The sequence below is a fragment of the Camelus bactrianus genome, chromosome 10, assembly GCF_048773025.1.
Source record: "Camelus bactrianus isolate YW-2024 breed Bactrian camel chromosome 10, ASM4877302v1, whole genome shotgun sequence".
NCBI classification, from domain to species: Eukaryota; Metazoa; Chordata; class Mammalia; order Artiodactyla; family Camelidae; genus Camelus; species Camelus bactrianus.
Genome location: NC_133548.1, coordinates 12,787,443 through 12,809,322, shown reverse-complemented (window position 1 = coordinate 12,809,322; position 21,880 = coordinate 12,787,443). Strand labels below are relative to the sequence as shown.

General features: G+C 36.7%; 3 protein-coding genes across 3 annotated transcripts; all 3 read left to right on the top strand.

The window, feature by feature from the left end:
• The first annotated feature begins 889 nt into the window (after window positions 1-889).
• LOC105081011 (olfactory receptor 8J2-like) lies at window positions 890-4,741 on the top strand. Its single transcript, XM_010970133.3, is given in 2 exon segments — window positions 890-3,665; window positions 3,668-4,741. Coding segments are annotated over 2 exon segments (945 nt in total). The 5' UTR covers window positions 890-3,250; the 3' UTR covers window positions 4,198-4,741.
• Window positions 4,742-12,855: 8,114 nt separating this feature from the next.
• Window positions 12,856-13,806, top strand: LOC141578839 (olfactory receptor 8K3-like). The gene has a single exon (XM_074372001.1). It carries the CDS (start codon window positions 12,856-12,858, stop codon window positions 13,804-13,806), a length of 951 nt encoding a protein of 316 aa, XP_074228102.1.
• A 6,797-nt stretch (window positions 13,807-20,603) lies between these two features.
• LOC105081041 (olfactory receptor 8K3-like) lies at window positions 20,604-21,575 on the top strand. The gene has a single exon (XM_010970162.2). The coding sequence runs from the start codon at window positions 20,604-20,606 to the stop codon at window positions 21,573-21,575; it is 972 nt and encodes a 323-aa protein (XP_010968464.2).
• Window positions 21,576-21,880: the final 305 nt, after the last annotated feature.

Here is a 21,880-nt window from a genome sequence, read left to right as displayed (position 1 = left end):
TACAGCTTATCAATTGGCTCAACAGTCACATGCCCTGCATCATCAAAATAGTCATAGTCTGCGTCTACAATTTAAAATTCCTCGTGAAGCTGCTCGCCAAATTGTGAAATCTTGCATACGTTGCCCTCAATTTACTTCTGTTCCTCATTATGGCATAAATCCTCGAGGGCTCCTTCCTAATCATCTATGGCAAATGGATGTAACCTATATAAAAAAATTTCACAATACCCCTTATGTTCATGTTACCATTGATACATTTTCCGGGTTTCTTCATGCCACTTTACAAACGGGTGAAGCCAGTAAGCATTGTATTGCCCATGTTCTTAAGTGCCTTGCTATTATGGGCCAACCAAAAATTATTAAAACTGATAATGGTCCAGGTTATACTGGCAAAATGTTTCAAACCTTTTGTACAAGGCTACAAATTTGTCACAAAACTGGTATTCCTTATAATCCTCAGGGACAAGGCATTGTTGAACGCAGCCACCAAACACTAAAACATCAATTACTTAAAATAAAAAAGGGGGAATTATATCCCTCCTCTCCACAAAACCAGCTAAATCATGCTTTATTTGTTTTAAATTTTTTAACTTTCGATATTCAAGGGAAATCTGCGGCACAACGACTGTGGGGAGCGGTTCCTGCTCGACGCCCTATGGTAAAATGGAAGGATCCTCTTACTAATGTATGGGCTGGCCCTGATCCGGTTTTGATATGGGGAGAGGCCATGTTTGTGTTTTTCCACAGGATGCCAAGGCGCCACGCTGGCTCCCGGAAAGGCTGGTACGCGCGACGGAGGAAATCAGTGATAAAAGGAATGAAGCAGATGCAGCTTTAGGACAAGACACCTCTACCGACGACACAACAAGTCCAGCAATTGATCCAACATGCTAATCACATTGCTAATACTACAGATCATCCACAAACATCATTAATGTGCTTAGTAGTTGGCCTGGCTTAGTAGTTGGCCTGCTCCATCGCTGTTATGCCAGTCCCAGGAGCAAGAGGGAACGTCTTTTTATCTTGGGCACAGTCCTGTGCTGAATTTTACAATTCATCTGATTGTTGGGTATGTAGTGCTATGCCGCTGTCAGTGGGAAGCCTCCCATGGTGGGTAGCCCCCTTACAAACAAAAGATCTTTCAGCAGTTTGCGATTTTTTAAGACAACAAAAAGAAATATATTCCATGCTAAAATCCCAAAATGTTTCGGCTCTTGCATGGTGTTCACAGTCTGATTGTAACAGTGAGGTTATATTTGATGTCAATATAACTAATATGGATGCTATGGACATTTACATTCATGAACTGAATTCTACTAATAAGAATGAAAAAGGAGGACGTCACAGAACCGCTCGTTTTCAAGATAAATTTTATCAAATATGGGACCAATTTATGTGGATGACGTCTGAAACTGGACAATTAATCAGTTCAGCCGACATTTGCTGGGAACAAAAGGAACAAAAATGTGGCTACAATCATATGAACTTATCCAACAAGGACTGGAGGTATATGGGAAAAATTGCACCCAAATTATGTAAACTAATTGTGGATGTTACTTTTGATTGTAATAAGCCTTTTAGTTGGCCCGGTTCTGATTGAAATAACCCTGGCCTACGATGGTCTGCACCTAATGGCACTAAATGGTTATGTGAAAAAAATGTTTGGCCTTGGTTACCTGTGGGATGGGTTGGCCGTTGTACACTTGGTTTTGTCATGGCTCCAGGAAGAATTGTAAAAACTGTTGATAGTATCCCAGCTAATTTACCCAACTTGCATGCCCGCTGGGGAAGATCTGTATTTGATTGGTATGATTATTTGGCATCTATATTTATACCTCCATTGGGTAATATAGATATAATGACTAAAGTTGATGCACTGACCAATTTTACTCAAAAGGCCCTCTTAGATGTAAAACGGGCTATTGAAGATTTAAATGAGGAGCAAAAACAAATGAGAAAAGCTGTTATACAAAACAGGATGGCTTTGGATATTATTACTGCTACACAAGGAGAAACTTGTGCCATTATAAAGTTTCATACCGGATGTTGTGTGTTCATACCTGATTTATCTGAGAATGTATCCCGGGGTGTTGAAGACATACAAAGACAAGTTAAGGCGATGGATCATCCTAAATCACCCCTTTTTTAATCAATTTATAGGATGGTTTAAGACTGATTGATGAAAACATGCTTTTGTGATTGTTGTTGTAATATTGATCATTTTGTGTTGTGGACCTTGTATGGTACGATGTCTGTCTGATTTTATAACTCAACGAATGCTGATGTTTACCCAAATCACTTTTAAGAAAAAATTATCAATATAACACTCTTTCCTTGACCTCTCCGTAGCTTATTAGTCCTAAAATAAAAATGGGGGAGCCACCTCACAACCTGAGGGCTGAGGGCAAAGAGAAAAGGCCTAAAAACCTTAAAGTGCTGAAAGCAGGGCTCTGGGAAAGGTCAAAGAGACATTCCCTGTCCCGCCACCCCGAGAGTTAATAAAGTTAAATGGCCACCAGATGTTTTTCTTTAGATGTTCTGCTTCAGAGAGGTTAAGGAATCTAGATAAACAGGATCTAGTTAATGGCCGGAATGATAAGGATCTTAAAAGCTATAGTTAAAATGTTTTGCTAGAAATTGTAAACCTTGAAGATTGAGACATTTGTCTTTTACAACTGGACATGTAAAAGATCGATAACAGTAGAAATAGTATATAAGTAGCTTGAAAAATAAAGCGGGCGGCGACTTTTAGCCTAGCGTCTTGCAGGCTTGAAGTGCGTCCCTCTCGACCCCACTCTTTGTCTTGTCTCTTTCTTTCTCAGTCTCTCAGCCACACCATCAGGACCTGTTGACTCGCTGGCTGGCCCCGGCATACATGCTGGTATATATCCATGAAATATATATTAATATAGCTAATATAACATTATAAATATTATTACATATAATAATATGATAAATTAATATATAGTCATCCAACATAAACTATATACAATGTGAATAAATGCATTAAGAGCTTGGTCAAGCAATTCTAAGATCCAAAATGCATTTCTTGAGAGTTGGTATCCCTAAATTTTATAAAAAGATGAGATGAAAAACAATTAAGAAAGATCAGAAACTTTTATGTGTTGGTGAGCCAAAGAAGACTGATTTTAAATGAAACATTAAATAACAATCTGTCATCTAAATAGTATTTTATTGTCCATTAAATTCTTTCCATTTTCTCCATTATAAGAGGAAAGCAACAAAATAAATGGCTCCCGGGAATCTCACTCAAGTGACAGAATTCATGCTAATGGGAGTCTCAGACCGTCCGGGGCTCCAGATCCCGCTTTTCTGCGTGTTCCTGGTCATCTACGGGCTGACCGTGGCAGGAAACGTGGGCATCATCACTCTTACTAATGTTGACGCCCAGCTTCAAACCCCCATGTACTTTTTCCTCCGGCACTTGGCCATCATCAATCTTGGCAATTCTACCGTCATTGCCCCTAAAATGCTGGTGAACTTCTTGGCTACAAAGAAAACCATATCTTACTATGGATGTGCAGCCCAACTGGGTGGGTTCTTAGTTTTTATCATGGCTGAGATTTTCATGCTGGCTGCCATGGCTTACGACCGCTACGTGGCGATTTGCAACCCCCTGCTCTACACCGTGGTGGTCTCCCCGCAGACCTGCCTCTGCTGGCCTCCCTCACGTACCTCTATAGCCTGACCACCGCGCTGACTGTCTCCTCCTGTGTGTTCTCTGTGTCCTACTGCTCCTCCAATGTGATCAATCATTTTTACTGTGATAACGTCCCCTTGTTAGCATTGTCCTGCTCTGAGACCTACAATCCAGAAACAGCAGTGTTTACCTTTTCAGGGACCAACTTGTTTTTCTCTATAATTATTGTTCTCACATCATACTTCAACATTGCCCTGGCCATTTTGAGGATGCGTTCGTCAGAGGGGCGATGGAAAGCCTTTTCCACCTGTGCTTCCCACATGATGGCTGTCACTGTGTTTTATGGGACTCTCCTCTTCATGTATCTGCAGCCAAGCACCAACCACTCATTGGATACTAATAAAATGGCCTCCGACTTCTACATGCTAGTGATTCCAATGCTGAACCCCCTCATTTACAGCCTAAGGAACAAGGATGTGAAGGATGCATTGAAGAGATTCCTGGATAACCCATGTCATTCACTCAAAATAGTATAAATTTAAAACTACAGCTATCTTCATTTAAGGGTTTTATTTAGTCCTAAAAAATGCTGCAAAGTGATGAGGCAGTCAATAGTTTAAAATTCCATTAAATTTAAAGGAAAAAACCTTAATCCTTTTTATCCCAATTTTAAATATCAAATTTTCCCTTTAGAAAAATGCATTAAATGACCAAAGAAAATACACTACTATGAGTACTAAATTTCAATTATTTGAAAATAAACACATTAATGTAAAATGTAAGATAAAATATAAGTTTTTAAAGGGTTTTAAGAGTTTTTAAACATGGAAGAGAAAGTCTTATAACCTATAGTGAAGATATACCTGCAGGGACGATTCCTTAGATGGTTGTCGAGAGTCAGGGAGGTCATCTTCCTTGTCACAGATATATTTTCTTCAACTACTAAAAGTTTTATAATATTTTGCAGCATTTTACCCATCAGTTTATCAGCTTTTTTGGACCAATTGTTATCTTGCACTTAAAATAAATTTATACCAAAGGGGAAAAAACCTTTAGGGGAAAATAAAAGCTAAACATAAAATGCTTAGATATACATTAAAATGGAACATGTGACAAAAAAGACAGAAAAAAAAAACATATAAAATGGAATTCTACTCTTTCATCCCCACACCTAGTCCACGTACACAAAGCAAAATGTTGATATTTATCCAAATACGACATATAATTATTTTTCCTATCATTTTCTCATATTAAACATTGTGTAGAGGTAATTACCTTTGTTGTGATATCATGCCAGTGAACACTTCTTTGAGCATTTTTATTCAGTGCAGTTCGGAATAAAATAATCTTACTAACTAACACACAAAAAAGTCATTGTTCTCAAGATGACACCAATTCTCAAAAGTACTCATTTCAAAAAAAATAAAATAAACAACAGTCATTATGTGCCAAAGCTCTGTTTATACAGACAAAACACTACTATCCAAGATAGCCACCCCATCTCTAGGTTCTTAACTTATCACATCAGGAAATCTCTTTATTTCATGTTCCATGGCAACATATTCACAGGTCCTGGGGTTCAGACATAGGCATCTTTGGCAGGGTGGCCAGAGTGCATCATTCTGTCTATAACATCTTCATCTATACTGGCATACTTTGTGATGGGCAATCTGAAATCTTGTACCTGTCTCATTCACTAGTCCTCAATGATGGTTTCACAAAAGCATACGCTATATACTCTTTCTACATTACTTAGCTACAAAATCTGTTCTAAACAAACTGTACACAAAGCACTCTTTAAAGGAAGGATAAAGAAAAATGTTTGGTTCAAAGTATTTGGTTACACACATATACATGCACTCACATACCATTTGTTACCCATTTATCAGAAATGGTGAAACAACTCAGCTTGTCGTCGGCGACCACGTGGCATTTGTAAGTGCTAGTTGTATAACAGTTTGGATGGCTTTTCTCATGCTGTCGCCAACTGGGGCTGGGCTGGAGGAGGGCTTGGGTGGTCTGCCCAGCCCCCTGGTGGCGCTGCATGTGTGGATCATGTGCCGCGCCCTGCTTCTGCTCTTGCCACCTCAGAAATGGCAGTCGGGTTTATGCTTTTTGTATCTTTTTGTTCACAACTAGCCCTAACCACGTATGCGTGCAGTTACTTTTGGTCCCTTGTGGTTTCTTTGTATTTTGTTATTCGAGGTGCAGGTCCCAGCCTGTACAAGGGCTGCAGCAACAGGCCCCAGGTCTCAGCCTGCCTCAATACTAGACATATACATCTACCTGACTTTAAACTGCACAAGGTTTTATTTGGAGCACTTTTCCATAGGCCCCCTTCCTAAACCCTCTCTGTTCTAGGCCCAGGAAAATTAGGAGACATGGGTCATTGATTCCTAAGACCAGAGATAGCATGCCTAGCCAAAGGAAGGGGACCGCTGCATCTACAAAAACAAGAACAACATTGCAACAATGTGTTACCCTGTATGTGATCTCTATGGAAACCAGCACTGCCCTGTGGACTTTTTTAAAAAACCCCTAAATTCTCTCCCCAGGGGGCTCACACTTTGGAGGCATTAGGCCATTATGATCTCTTTAACCTGGCAAAGAAATAAAGCTGTCTTTTCTGCTTCCTCCAAAACTGTTCTCGAGTCTCAATTTGGTAATCGGGGTATGGAGGCTGAGTTTCTGCAACAAACCAACCACGCAGGCCCATCATCCAAGCACCGGCTTTCAATGAAGTAAGATGGGAAAAAGGATTTATCTGCCAGCTCTCATCTCCAATTATTCACAGCCCGTGCTCTGGGACATTAAGTCACCCATACTTTCAGGTTATGTCTACCTGAGTGCTCAAGCAATTCCATGGCCTTTGTGTCCAAACAGTGACAGCAAAACCTTGGTGGTGGTTAGGGGATATAGGAGATGGGAGGCACAGTCATGAAGCGAGGTTTGAGAGCACCTGTGAATGTTACGAAAGAACTGGAACAGCAACCACAGGGGCCTCTCTCTCTGTAGCTGCAGCACAGGCAGCAAATAGCTTGGGCCCAACTCTGTAATGTAGGGATACCCTAGGCAGAAGGCACTGTAAATGTGTTCATCCTGGGTAGCGCACAATGAATCCTTTCAAGGTCACGAAAATAAGAAAAACCATTCAGCTTCCCAAATTCAGACTAATCACTGCCATTTTACACTTTAAATCCAAAACCTTACTGAAAAAGACCCTGCTATTTTCACAGCAAGTCTTTTTGTTTTGAAGGGCTGTGAGCACATATCTCCATTTTTATGTACATCTTAAAACATGCTCGTTTAGGAAAAAAAAAATTTCAACTACATCAATTACCAAAAAGATAATAGAAATTGGCACAATTCAGATTTTTTTTAATTCAAATGCGAAATAGTGAAATTTTAAGGCATCCAAAGGAGATTTTCTTATTTCGTGGTCAGAAGAGGTTACTAATGATTTTTTAAAAAATCACTTTGTAAACTGTCTATTTCCAGATGAGTCTATTTCTAATGTCCTTCCCCTAAGTCCATAAGAATTATTTTCATTTGTCTTCATTGTCATAGGTCACACTTGCCATCCTTGTTTTCCAAAGGGATATTTCTACAAGACAACTCTATGGAAATGAAAAAGTCCATTCAAAGAAATTGTTCAAAAAAGAAGTAGATTGAACTGAAAACTGGAGATATAGGTGGAAGGAGTCAAAAGAAAAACAAAAAGATTTCACAATTATCCAGCCCACCTCTGCTACAGGGTATGTGTGTCAGTTTCTGGGGTCACTTCAATAACTATTCCATCAGCATTATCCAAAATTGTTAATCTTATCACTTTTACAGACAATTGAATATTAAAACTATAATAAAATTATATGCTTATCTGTCTCTGTTATCTCTAAACTTTCTCATTGACATGGATTGCACTGTAGTACATCATTCCATTTCAAGTTCAGAAAAATATTTGGATTATTTTTAAGAAATATTGTACTAAGATAAGTAAAACAATTTTAGCTCTATAAAGTTAAGTCTGATTTAATTATTTATTGCAATCCCTGTCATATGTAAAAATAGTACATATTCATAAGTTGGATGTCCAGAGTATGAACATCTTGTGGCTAGATGATAGAATTTATATATTGATAAAAGAAATATTAAAATATATCCATATTTACTTAAATAAATTAATGTTACTTATTTTTTCTCATATCAGGAACCCGACCCTCTCAAGGAGATAGATCACACAAATGTTAACTCATGAATCAGTGGGGACCACACACACAAACTTGTTAATTATGGTGATACATGTAGAAGTCAAGAGTTAGTAACTAACTGAATGCCTATTACTATGGGAACAAACATATATTGAATGGAGGGAGATCCAGATGATAGTCCAGATTATAGTAATTTTATGAAAAAGAAGACCACAAAGTACTGGTGTTTACGTAGTAAAAATAATGTGCTTCAAAAACAGAGTTGAGTGGGAAACTTCAGGTATCAAAGTGAGTTATAAAACATCATGAGTGTACATGAAAATATACATTATATTTACTTTATAAGTCTGTATTCTTTTTTAAGGACATACATCAACCTTTGTAGAGGAGGTACCTGTGTGGGGGATGGGAACTGAAGTGGTGACAGGAAGTCAGGACTCATGACAGTTATGGGATAAGGAAGGAGGGTATCAGTAACTCAGTTTAGTCCTTTTAATTAAGAATGAAATAAGACTTACATGCATATTCATAATTTTCATTCCTTCTGAGTCTTTCAAAACACTACAGGACATGTTTAAAGAGTTTTGTCTTTATCCTCAGACAAAAACTTGGGAAGAAGCTTTTGTGGAAAATACTGGATGTTTAGGTAATTTATGGGTGATGAATGCATGTATTCAACAATTAATAAACTTGAATCCAGGTATTTGAGTGAGAGCAGTAAAAATAATAACAAAAAGAAAGCAGGTGAATTGTACATAAAAGATGTTTCTTTTGTAGGGAGATCAAAAATACCTTGAATAATTAACAAAGATCAGTAGCATCGTTTCCATTCTCAGATGCTTTGGGAATAACCAAGGAATTGCATCAAGTTCCCAGGGGAGTATCTCAAAGGGGACAGACACATAAATTCTTCTGACTGCAGTCAGACTAACAATCACATCGGGGAACAAGAAGGCATTCCTTGTTTTAGGTGAGTAGATGGCACTGATTATCCTAATTACTAGATTAGCTCCAGTGACAGTTCTTGACCCTGGTCTTCAATTTTAAATTATAGATATGAGTTTTAGTCACCAATGCCAGTCTCAGTACTCTGTACCATGAATATTAATAAACTCTTTTCATAACTGTGGTTTCTTGACCACTATTATTGATGTTCTTTGAAGATAATAAGGGACCTCATTTCTATGTGTCATTACTTCTATATTTATACTGCAATTCTAGATCATAGACATTCTGAAGGGGGAGTAGTCACTTCCTGAAAACTCTTGAATGTTGTCTAAGCAAAGATGCTGATCATCAGGTCAGAGTTTTTGTGTCTAAGAGTCAATGCCTCAGATATTATAGTTTCTGTTCAGGCTTTCAGTTATTCAGTAATAGGATGTTATCATTATCTCTTATTGTCATGCATCCATAGAGTTTCATTTGTGTTCTAGATATTTATGGCTTTTTTTTTTTTTTTTTTTTTTTTTTTTTTTGCTAATACCCTATAATTGTCAGACTGCAGATTTCCCCAAGAGAAGATTCTGAGGTCAGGAGCTGAGTATATTATGTTAATTTGATAGATGATTCTAGGAAGCAAAAATGAGAGAAACAGGGAGTGTGAGACTGAGAAGGGTAATAAGTGTGCAGTAAAGAATAAATTACTGCTGTACTCAACTAAGTTTCAATCACTTAATATGTTGCAGTGTCCCTCAGAACTCTTTTAGGAATTATCCAGAAGAAGATTAGAAAGGCTTGGATATTTATCCATTGAATCCTGTCCCTTATTGGTTGGTTATTGCTCCTCAACACATTAAATCTCAGGTACTTCCCAAACTGCCTAGCCTGTGGTCTAAGCAAGATCTCAAGATACCTTGCCTTCAGGAAAAGAGGTCAAACCCTTGAGATGGGATGCTACCAGCACACCAGAAAATAATCTAGCATGGCTGCAAGCCAAGTCACGGGTGACTCAAAATGACAAGTGATGGGAGACAGATGTGTCTGCTACAGTGATATTTGTAACTGTAAGTTGATGGCAAAGCCAAAAATAATACAAAATAGATTTTTGACTGGGGCTAATATCTCCACCACACCACCATGAGAGATGTCTTTGCCCTACTATCTTTACATAAATTTATTTTTATATGAATAGTGAGGCTAAAGGCTTGGGAGTATAGCCTATATACTGACAGTGGGCACAAAACTGAGTCTAAAATCAATGGCATTAAATGGTCAAGGGAGATCAGTCTTTGGAAGAATCATTAATCTAGTGCATGCATTGCACTCTTAGCATTGGTGAACTCACCACTCCTTAGACACTTCATAATCTAGCCCACGATACTGCCTTTTCTTGCTCATAATGTACTTAGATGCATTAAGGGACATTTTCTTCTCGATCTTTTTTGTATTACGAATTGTGCATATCACAAGTGAGTAGGAAAAAATGTGTTTTGAAGGATGGGAAGAGGAGAGCAGGAGACCTTCCCATATCTCTCCAAAGGTCCGTTATGTGGCACAGATGAAACACCAACAGTTACTCAGCTCTTAGAATTTCACCCACGCATTTGAGAATCTAGCTTTAAAAAATCTTCAAGGATTATGACGAGCCACATAATAGCAGTTTAGGGGATGACACTGAGTATAACACTGAGCATCTTAAGTTACAAAAATTTGGTGTTTTCTAACTAGGACTTGCTAAGCAGCACAGTTGGTCAAATTCCAAAGTTGCAATTAGAAAAGATTTATATTGATTTTACATCCTTCACTAACGCCACCTAATTGTAGTTAGTGGTCCTTTATTGAGAAAATGCAAAGTCTTTTACACAATAGGGGGTGAAAACATATATAAGGAAGGACTTGTAGCCTTATTAGCTGGGTTGGATGAGAGAAGTATGGGTGTTTGTCTTTTTTAAAAAGTTTTAAAATAATATATGTACATATTTTTGAGGATGCTAATTGAAAGATTGGTGAGCCTGACGTACGTTAGAGCTATTCAAGATTCTTCTTTCTTTTATTCTTTCTGGTTCTTTCTCTCCTTCCTTTGCATGGGAATACAGTATTCTGAGTTTGACCAACCATGCATCTCAGTTGAGGCTATTTGCAAAGATTTCTAGAAAGCTTAATTGAGATTGGGTGTTTGCATTTGCACGAGAGGACATCCGTGGGCTTCAGATCCATCCCCCAAGTCCTGATGCAACTCTGAAGTGTGTGCTTCCATCAGAAAAGAGTCAGCCTTGTTGATCAGTCTCCTTGTTTCTTTCCAGCTAGTGCTTGGGTGGGGATGATGAGGGGAGGATCAGATAAAAACATCAACTCAGCTCAGTTTCAGAAGAACTCCAAGGATTTGTAAAATACGGCAAATGTTTGGATGAAGAGGTTTGCCACACTGAAGAAGCCGTGGGAAACTTGCTTTCTTTGGGTGTAATTTTTTGTAGCTAAAGGCATTGACTTTGCCATTTTCCTTGTTTGGTTGCTGCTAGTGAATGTTTATTTTTCCTTTTTGTGTCTGTGAAAGTAACTTGTCTGAGGCAGATTTAATCTTCCAAATTAATCTTGAATTCATTTCTTTTGTCATGTTTCTCAATAAAGTTTTAATTTGTCTCCTTTTACAAGTAGTTCAGTTTACTTTTTATAAATATTTTATCAGTTATGAAATTCCCCTTTTATTCTTAATTTTATTGTTTTTATTTAAACAGTATGATTTCCTTTTTTAACATTTTTTATTGAGTTATAGTCATTTTACAATGTTGTGTCAAATTCCATTATACATGAACATACATATATTTATTGTCACATTTTTTTTCACTGTAAGCTACCACAAGATCTTGTATATATTTCCCTGTGCTATACAGTATAATCTTGTCCTGTCCATGTAAATTTAAACAAAATTAAATTACTTCAAATGAATCACGCAATATCTAGTTCCTCTTATTCCGTACGCCTGTCTTTATTTTTCATCCTTATCCTTCACGCAGTGTGATATCCTTTGCCAGCCCCTGAGGCATTTGAGAGAGCATTCTCTACTTCACAGAGATGTTTCTTTCTGTTGGATAAGTATATCCATAGTAGTTTACTAGATGGTTTTAATTTTTACTTGTCTTAAATTGTGTTAGAAAAATATAACAACTACAATATTAAATCCATCATTTCAGAGATATTGGGCTAAGGTCAAAGCAAATGTGGGCGTACTTATCCGTTGTTCTTTCCCAGATTGAATAAATTATAGATGCAGGGTTTACTTGGTATGCAATATAGGAAAAACTCAGAAACTTCAAAAATCAGCATACATTTGCTGAAGTTTCAGATACACATTTCTTGAAGAAATAAAAGTTATTTATGTGCAGTAGAGTGGGCATATTGGGGACTACTGAAAATTTGCTACATTATTTTCTATAAGTATAAACATCACTAAACAATATTTAAAACTCATGAAAGCATGGTTGAATGAGAGTACAATTTAAAACATCAAATGGATAGTGCAATGAAAATACCATTTGTCTATGTGGAGTTATAATGAGGAGAAGTAAATCAAAGTCTATTAAATGAATTTAATAACAATTTTTGGAGACTGGGGCTAAATTGTAAGGTCAGGAAGCAGAGGGTTATTACTTTTCATTATAATTCTTTCTAAAATTGATACGTTGTAACCAATCTTGTGTTTTAAATGAAAAAAAAATTTTTTTGAAAAAATATAAGAATTCCCACTCTGATCAAACCTCTCTAAGGATATGTTGTTGACAGAGCTGTAAAGGAAATGTATGTACCTTGAGGTGAGAACCAGTGCATGACACACAAAAATAAGATGGCTGCTGTATACCTTAGGTTGTAACCGTCTCTAAATTTGGTTCCAGGTTCAATGAGGGAGGTGAGTCTTGTTTTAAATCACTCCGTCTAAAATAATGGGATCTATCTTACACAGAATGACTATGAACACTAAACTCTTCACAGATGATGTCTTCTGATACCCAGTGTCCCTTCTGATGGTTCTTCCCACAGTTAATTTCCTCCATGGCCTGGATGGACAGACACAATCACACGGTGCTGAAAGAATTCGTTCTCTTGGGACTCACAGACCGCCCTGAGCTGCAGGCTCCGTTATTTGGGCTCTTCCTCGTCATCTACGTGATCTCAGTGGTGGGCAACTTGGGCATGGTCATCCTCACCAAGGTGGACTCCAGGCTGCAGACACCCATGTACTTCTTCCTCAGACACCTGGCTTTCATTGATTTTGGTTATTCAACAACTGTGGGGCCTAAAATGTTGGTAAATTTTATTAGTGATCAAAACACAATCCCCTATAATCGGTGTGCCACACAGCTGGCTTTCTTCATCTTGTTCATCATCAGTGAGCTTTTCGTCCTGTTGGCAATGGCCTATGACCGCTCTGTGGCCATCTGTAACCCTCTGCTCTACAGTGCAGTTATGTCCCAAAGCGTGTGCTGGGTGCTGGTAGGAGTCCCCTACCTTTACAGTGCCTTTGTGTCTCTGATAACCACCATAAAGATATTTACTTCATCATTCTGTGGCTATAATGTCGTTAGTCACTTCTACTGTGACAGTCTTCCCTTGTTAAGTTTGCTGTGCTCAAGCACCCGGGAAATTGAGTTGTTCATACTGATCTGTTCAGTGTTTAATTTGGTTTCATCTCTTCTGATTGTCCTTGTGTCCTACATACTGATCTTTAAGGCCATCCTCAGGATGAACTCCGCAGAAGGCAGGCTCAAAGCCTTCTCCACCTGCGGGTCTCACCTGACAGTGGTAGTTGTGTTATATGCGACTCTCTCCTTCATGTACATGCAGCCCAAGTCCAGTCACTCCTTCAATTCTGATAAAATAGCCTCTGTGTTTTTCACTTTGGTAATTCCCATGCTGAATCCTATGATCTACAGTTTGAGGAACAGAGAGGTCAAAGGTGCCCTGCATAGGATGTGGAAGAATCTGTGCAAATTCCCTATTTAAAGTTCAATAGAGAATGCATATAAAACAAATTAGACTGTAGACAACTGTTTATTACATGTGATGAACTGTGAGAAAGCAGTAATGGGTGAAAGGAATGCAAACTAGAAACATGTTTCTCATTTTCAACTTACAGATATTCAAGTACTGATCAACTTTGATTTGTCCTCAACTTTCAGAGCAAGAGACTGAAGTCCAGATCACTGTTCTCACATTGCCAAATATTTATGTTGCAATTGAAGGGAAGTCTTTTTTACTGCATCTACCATTAAATAATCTTGTTTTCAAAGGTATGCTTGCGTCTTTTAATAAAATATTTCATGTGTGTGTGTGTCACACAGTATTTAAAAACTAGTGCCCGTCATACTGGCATACTGACACATGGAAGACAACAGTGACTGTTTTGTGTGCTGGGCATGTATACAGCAATGAAAAATGCATCAAAAATATCGGCCTTCATGATGCTCTAACTCTATCTCCTTTGTAGCTGCAGGTACTTCAGATTTCTGTTAAATTACGGTATGTAAACATGCATATGCTCAGGGAAGCAAAAATAAAAGTGTAACTATTTTCAAGTAGCATAATTGTGTTAATTAAAAATCCAAAAGAATTTTCAAGCTAAAACATTAGAAATAAAGGTGAATTTTTCAAGATTGGTGGATACAAGTTCAGCATACCACAAGTTCATTATGTTTCTATATACTAGATGAAACAGGTAAAAACAAAATTTTAAACAATTCATCACACTAGAAAAAAAATCTGTAAAATATTCAAAGCAAAATCTAATGAATGATTTGTGTGACATTATTGCTAGGAATTATGGAAACATTATTGAGTTATTAAAGAAGACACAAATGCAGCAATATACTATGCCCATTGGCTGGAGGAAATAAATGTGATGAAGTCAGATCTCCCTAAATTTTCTTATATATTTAATGCAATAACAAAATTCCCTTTTTTAAATTTTAAAATAAAAGAAAATCTGTATACTCTTTGTTCCTGAAATGGTCCACCTGGTTCCATTTTTATAATAATATAATTATAAGATGTACAATTTTTTTAAGCATCTCTACATGGCAGAAGTTTCTATGCTTTATGTCATTTGAAGCTCACAACCATCTGCCAGGGCACATATTCGCAGAGGGCATGTAAGAGATTAAACAGTGATTATACCTTGTATCATGAGGCTATGTAGTGAAATTTGAATCCAGATTTAAGTCCAAAAAATGGTCCTCCTTTAACACACATGACCTAGCAAAAATTCAATCCTAGTGTCTACTCTATGCTAAGTGGAGAGAAACAGTTGAATCCTTCCCAGAAGCTAAGCTTGAGGGACAATAAGAATTTTCTCATAGAAATGCTCCCACCCCGTTCTATGACCAAAGCAGTTACTTAAGCAGTAAAACCTTCCACTGGCCAGTGTCAGTTTCACATCCCAGGACCTGGCCCTGGCTAGTGGGAGAGGAGGGCCCTGCTTCTAATCATTCAGATTTGATCTCTGAGGAAATATGTCCAGAGACCCCCCCAGGAAACCCATAATCTTCTCTGGGTGACCTAAGGTTGGGGGACCAAGTCCTGCAGGGGACATTTGTTCATCCACACCCAGGGACAACCCTCTCTCCCAACAGGACATCTTTTACTCTGAAGGTTTAAAACACTAATGAAGCCACTGGGCCATTTTCCCTCTCCCTGCCAAGAATAGGATCAAGTATGGACAACAAATTCCAATCCCCTACCCTCTGCCCTTCTCAGAGTAACCAGGGTACCTGCAGACCCCTCAGATCCTGAAATTGTGTCCTGAAATTGGTCCCAGGATCAGGATACTGAGTCTCACCATTAATATTTAGTATGCATTGAACATAGTAGTTGGTTTATGATGATAAAGAAAAAAATGAGATATGAAAACAGAAAATCACATACTGCCATTTTTTCTAAATTTGGTATATGTTATGGTTAACTATATAGTGAAAAAACAATGCATAATTTATTAAAAATGATAAGTGAATTTAGCAAAGTTACTGGATACAAAATAAATTTAGAAAAATCAACTTCATATATCCTACCAACTACAAATTAGAAAATAAAATTGCAGGAAATAAAAATAATGACAAAACCATAAAAGATGAAACCTAATTTAGGGATGAATTTTACAAAAAATATTTAATCCCTCAGCAATAGTAGGTATAAAAAATTTAACTGATAACACATTTGTCCATGGAATGGAGGACTTATTATTGTAACAAAGTCTATTATCTTTAGATTGATTTATAGGTTCAATATAATCCCAACATAAATCCTTCCCCCCTCTCTTGCCCCACCTTCCTTTCCTTTTTTCCCTCTTTTCCTTCCTCCCTTCCTTCCTTCCTTCCCTCCTTCCCTCCTTCCCTTCTTTTTTCTTCTTTTTAGAACCTCGGAAGCTTATTGTAAAGTTTATTCAGAAAGGCAAAACACCAAAAATAGCAAAGATAATCTTGAAGAAAGAGAATAAATTTGCAGAAGCTACATGGCCAGATACCATGGCCTGTTATAAAGCTTTAATAATTAAAGAAACATTTTCCTGAGGACAGACAGAGCAATGAAATGATTCCAGAGACAGATCCACACACCTATTGTTACCTGACTTAAAACAGAGGCATCACTATTTTCCAAAAGAGAAGGAATTATCTTTCCAATAAATACTATTAGGTAATTTGAATATTTATTTTGAGAAAAAAATAAAAGAATCTGAGCACCTAGCCAAACCCTATAGAGTCAGTTCTGCCTAGATTAAAGATCTAAATATGAAAGGTAAACAATTAACACTTTAGAGGAAAACATAGTGAGAAATCTTTGTGATATTGGAATATGTACAAATTTTAAAACAAAACACACAAAGCAATAACTATATAAAATTTTAAAAAATTTAGTTGAACTGTTTTAAGAAATTCTATTCATCAAAATTAATAATGTGGGAAGGGAAACTCTCATTGGGAGAGGATATTTTTATTAGATGTACATAATCAAACATGTGTATCTCACAGAGGGCCCATATGTAAAATATAAGAAAAACTCTCACAAATCAATAAATACTTGACATGAAATACTACAAAAAGATGACACAGGACATGAACAAGCACTTCTCAAAAGAAAATATCTAAATGACCATTAAACTTGTGAACACGTTTTTAATTTCATTCAGCATAAGATAACACAAACTTAAACCGCAGTGACACCCGTACCCTTCATCCCGAAGGGCTAGAAACAAAATAATGGAAAACATCAAATCTTGACAAGGATGCTGAGCGATCACAACAATTTTCACTGCTAGTAGGAATGCACTTTGATATAACTACTCTGGAAATACATTTGGCAGTATTTGCTGCTCTGAATGAGTATCCCATGACTCAGCAATTTCAATGTAAGTAATGCACCCAAACAGAAATACATTTAAGACTAAGCCAATCTAGACTGAATATTGGTGTTGATAAAAGGGATATAGGAGTAGCTGTTTTTTGGGGGTTTTTTTTGTTTTGTATTTTATCTTTGAGTGCTTCATTTCTGTTTTATTCACTAGTTTGTTTTTTTTTTTTTAGATTCTACATATAAATGATACCATAAAATATTTGTCTTTCTCTGTCTGACTTATTTCACTTAGCATAATACCCCCCAAGTCCATCCATGGACTTGATGCAAATGGAATTTTTTCATTTTTAATGGCTAAGTATTATTCCACTGTGTGTGTTTGTGTGTATGTCTGTGTATACACACACACACACACACACACACACACACACATATATATACACACACATACCCATTTTTATCCATTCATATGTGGATGGAAATGCAAGTTGCTTCCATCTTGGCTATTCCATAATACTGTTATGAAAATCAGAATGCATGTATCTTTTCAAATTAGTGTTTTCATTTTTTCAGATATATACCTAGGAGTGGAATTGCTGGATCATATGGTAGTTCTATTTTAAAAAGTTATTTATGAAGTATGCTTTTGTTAATATGTATATTACACTTCAGTAATAAGTTTAAAACACCACAAATAAGGGGGAAGCAGCTAAGCATATGTATTATTTCCCCGTGTGAATTTTTAAAACAATACAAGAATTGTTCAAATATTTCTCCATCATGTCATCAGCCGTAAAGTCATCAAATCCATTGCATTAAGAGGAGAAAATGAAAGACTGCAAGAGAAACTAAAATACCTGTCTTACAGACACAGTGGTTTGATTCCAGATCTCTGAGCTGCAGTAGAAAAGACTTAACCTAAGAGAAACTGTGGGAAGTTATCTAACAAAATTTTATTTGTATAGGAATATAAATATACTCTGTATAATTTCCAGATATCCCATTGGCCTTGTTTAAAACTTAAAATGCTTCAGGTGTAATTAACAAATTATATCTTTTCTCCCCTGGGAGAGTCTCAAAGGAGCAAAGAAACCCATATATTTTTCTCTGGGCCAGTACCATGTTGTAAACATCTTTATTATGATTTTTGATGGAAGCTAAGCATTTACTTTGATGTGGTAAGTTTGTACTCTTTGGTCAAGAAATATCTCTAAAAAGGAACTTAGTATTGTTAAGAAACTAACAAGACCTTGAGATTTTTATAATTATTTTTTTCACTTGGATCCTTAATCAAGAGGTCAAATATGATATTGTCATTTTTAGTTAGTGGCATTTGTTTCAGCATTTCAGATATGCCATGTGTTTCCCATATTTACCAATATCATTGAAAGGATCAATGTCATTTAAAAGTTACTAGTTTTGTTGTTGTTGAAGGGAAGGCCAAAGTAAAATATTAAAGCATCTATTTCACTACATGGTCACTCCATCACACCATAATGTCTGATTAGTACGACTGCTCCTCTCTCCCACCTACAAGTATTTGAAATGCCATTATATTGTCCCTTGAATGACTAAAATGCACATCTAAAGGAGATTGGAACTAAGATTAAAATCTATACAAACACAGATTTAAGCAAAAAACAGTCCTTGTAAAATTATAAAAAAGGAATGTATATTTTGCCTAAAATTACACTGTCTTTACCATTCTCTTTTTAGTAGCTCCTAGTAAAACTCCCTTTATTCCTTCTCAAAAATTACTTTGGTGTTTAAATATATCAATTTAGATATATATTTTTGATCTCTCATTGTAGAATACATTTACTGTCACTTATTTTAGTGTTGAATGTGTATTTGGTGCACGGGGCAGGGATGGAAATGATTTAACCTCTCTAATCTCTCTCCTCAGCGTAGTTTTATAGTGATGGTCCAATGCTAAGCCTTGCCTATTGTATTTTGTACATGTTTCAAGAATCTTGAGAGAAAAAGAAAAGATTTAAAAGCTCAGAACCAGATCATCTTCACTAATCATATAAAATAATATGAGTAGAATTTTTTTTCATTTAGTGCTTTACATAGAACTCCAAGAATGGTGAGAAAAATATCTCAAAACTTTTCTCACATACAAGGAGACTGGTACTTATTAGCATGGATTTAGAAAAGGACACACTTCATAACCTCATTTATTCAGCCAGTTGAGATTCGTACATAAAAATATATATAATTTTATATCCACTGAAATTGGTCCCCAAATGGATTGTCTCTTGATAATTAATTCAGTGTTCCTGAACAAGCCACAATAACCTGCTTTCTGTCTCTGTGGATTTGTCTGTTCTGGGTATTACATGGGATGGATACGTGCAATATGTACAACATGTAGCTGTTTATACTTGGCTTCCTTCACTTAGCACAGCGCTTCAAAGGCTCATGGATGGTGCAGCATGTATCAGTATCTCTTCCTGTTTATGGTTTATTAATATTCCATTGTATGGATGCATCACACTTATTCATTACTAGATGGACACCTATGTGGCTTCTATTGACTATTATGACTTTTGACTACTTTGACTATTTTTGACTATTATGAAAAATGTTGACTTTTTTGACTATTTGACTATTATGAAAAATGTTGCAATGAACGTTTATGTACATGATTTTGTAGGAGCGTCTGTGGTTGTCAGAACTTTGAGGCATATATCTAGGAGTGGAATTGCTGGGTCACAATGGCAAATCTATGGTTAATTCATAGAGTGACTGCCAAATTATTTTCATAGTGGCTACACTATTTTACATTCCCCCAAAACGATGGATAAAGGTTCTGATCTCTCCACACCCTTGTCAGCATTTGCAATTCTAACTTTTTCTTTTTAAATAGTCATGGTGGGGACGGGTAGTATGAAGTGATATCTCATTGTGGCTTTGATTTGCATTTCCCTAATGACTAATAGTGTTGAATATCTTTTCATGTGCTTATTGTCCATTTGTATATCTTCTGTGAGAAATTTCTATTTAAGGTCTTTGCCTGTTTTCAAATTTGGGTCGTTAAGTCTTTTTGTTGTTGAGTTATAGAAGTCCTTTCTATACTCTGTGTACTAGATCCTCATCAAATATATGATTTGCAATCTTTTTCTATTGTGTGAATCACATTTTTAATTCTTTGAGAATCTCCTTTGCTGCACAAAGTTTTGTTTTGTTTTGTTTTAATGTTGATTAAGTCCAGTGTATCTATGTTCACTTTTGCTGTTTGTGCTTTTGGTGTCATATCTAAGAAACCTGTCAACAGCTTAGGTGAGCTGCAAGAGAGAGCGAATAAGCTGCCATGTGTTGGGCTAGCCAATTAAATCATCAAGCCATAAATAAAAGATGTAAGACTTAAATCAATTATTACAATGATAATCTCAGATGTATCTCATGAAAGTTAACAATTATTTTTATATTCATTTCCAGTATATGTTTCCCAAATGGCCTGGATGCACAAACGCAATCTGACAGTGTTGAATGAATTCATCCTAATAGGAATCACGGACCTCCCTGAGCTGCAGGCTCCATTATTTGGACTCTTCCTCATTGTATACATGGTCTCAGTGGTGGGTAATCTGGGCTTGATCATCCTCACCAAGGTGGACTCCAGGCTGCAAACACCCATGTACTTTTTCCTTAGATACCTGGCTTTCACTGATCTTGGTTATTCAACAGCTGTGGGACCCAAATTGCTAGTCGACTTGGCTGTAGATGACCATGCAATCTCTTATAGCTGGTGTGCTGCCCAGGTGACTGTCTTCGGTGTGTTTATCATCAGTGAACTTTTCATTCTGTCTGCAATGGCCTATGACCGCTATGTGGCCATCTGTAACCCCCTGCTCTACACAGTCATCATGTCCCAAAGATTATGTCAGGCACTCGTGGCAATCCTCTATCTCTACAGTGTCTTTTTGTCTTTGCTGACAATCATAAAAAGTTTTACTTCATCATTTTGTGGTTATAATGTCATTAGGCACTTCTACTGCGACACTCAGCCACTGATCTCTTTGCTCTGCTCAGATACACTGGAGATTAAGTTGATAATTCTGATCTTTTCAGCTTTTAATTTGGTTTCATCTCTTCTGATAGTCCTTGTGTCCTATACTTTGATCCTGGTCGCCATCCTCAAGATGAACTCTGAAGAAGGCAGGTTCAAGTCTATCTCCACCTGTGGGTCTCACCTGACAGTGATAGTCATATTCTATGGTACTCTATTCTTTATGTATGTGATGCCCAAATCCAGTGATTCATTTGATACTGATAAGATGGCCTCTTTATTTTATACTTTAGTAATACCCATGCTAAATCCCATGATCTACAGTTTGAGGAACAAAGAGGTGAAAAATGCCTTACTTAGAACCTGGAGAATGTGTGCAATTATTCTACTTAAAATTCACTGTAGGATATGCTAACAATAAATTATATATTAATCTATGTATACTATAACCAGCATTGTTTAATGTTACCTCTATGGGATAAACAAAAATCAATGCATGATAAGCATAGAAATAAAGAAAATGATTTATTATTTTAAAACCAAAGTATGTCACAAACAGATGACTAATTCCTGCTCATACTTCAGATATTTACCCGTATCTAGTTTCCAGTCCAAATGACATGTCATTCGTACGTGTTCTCACATGTAGCCTGTTTGCTGTATAGTATGATTGCCAACATTTATTGAGCAATATGAAAATAGAAAGAGGAAGAAACCAGG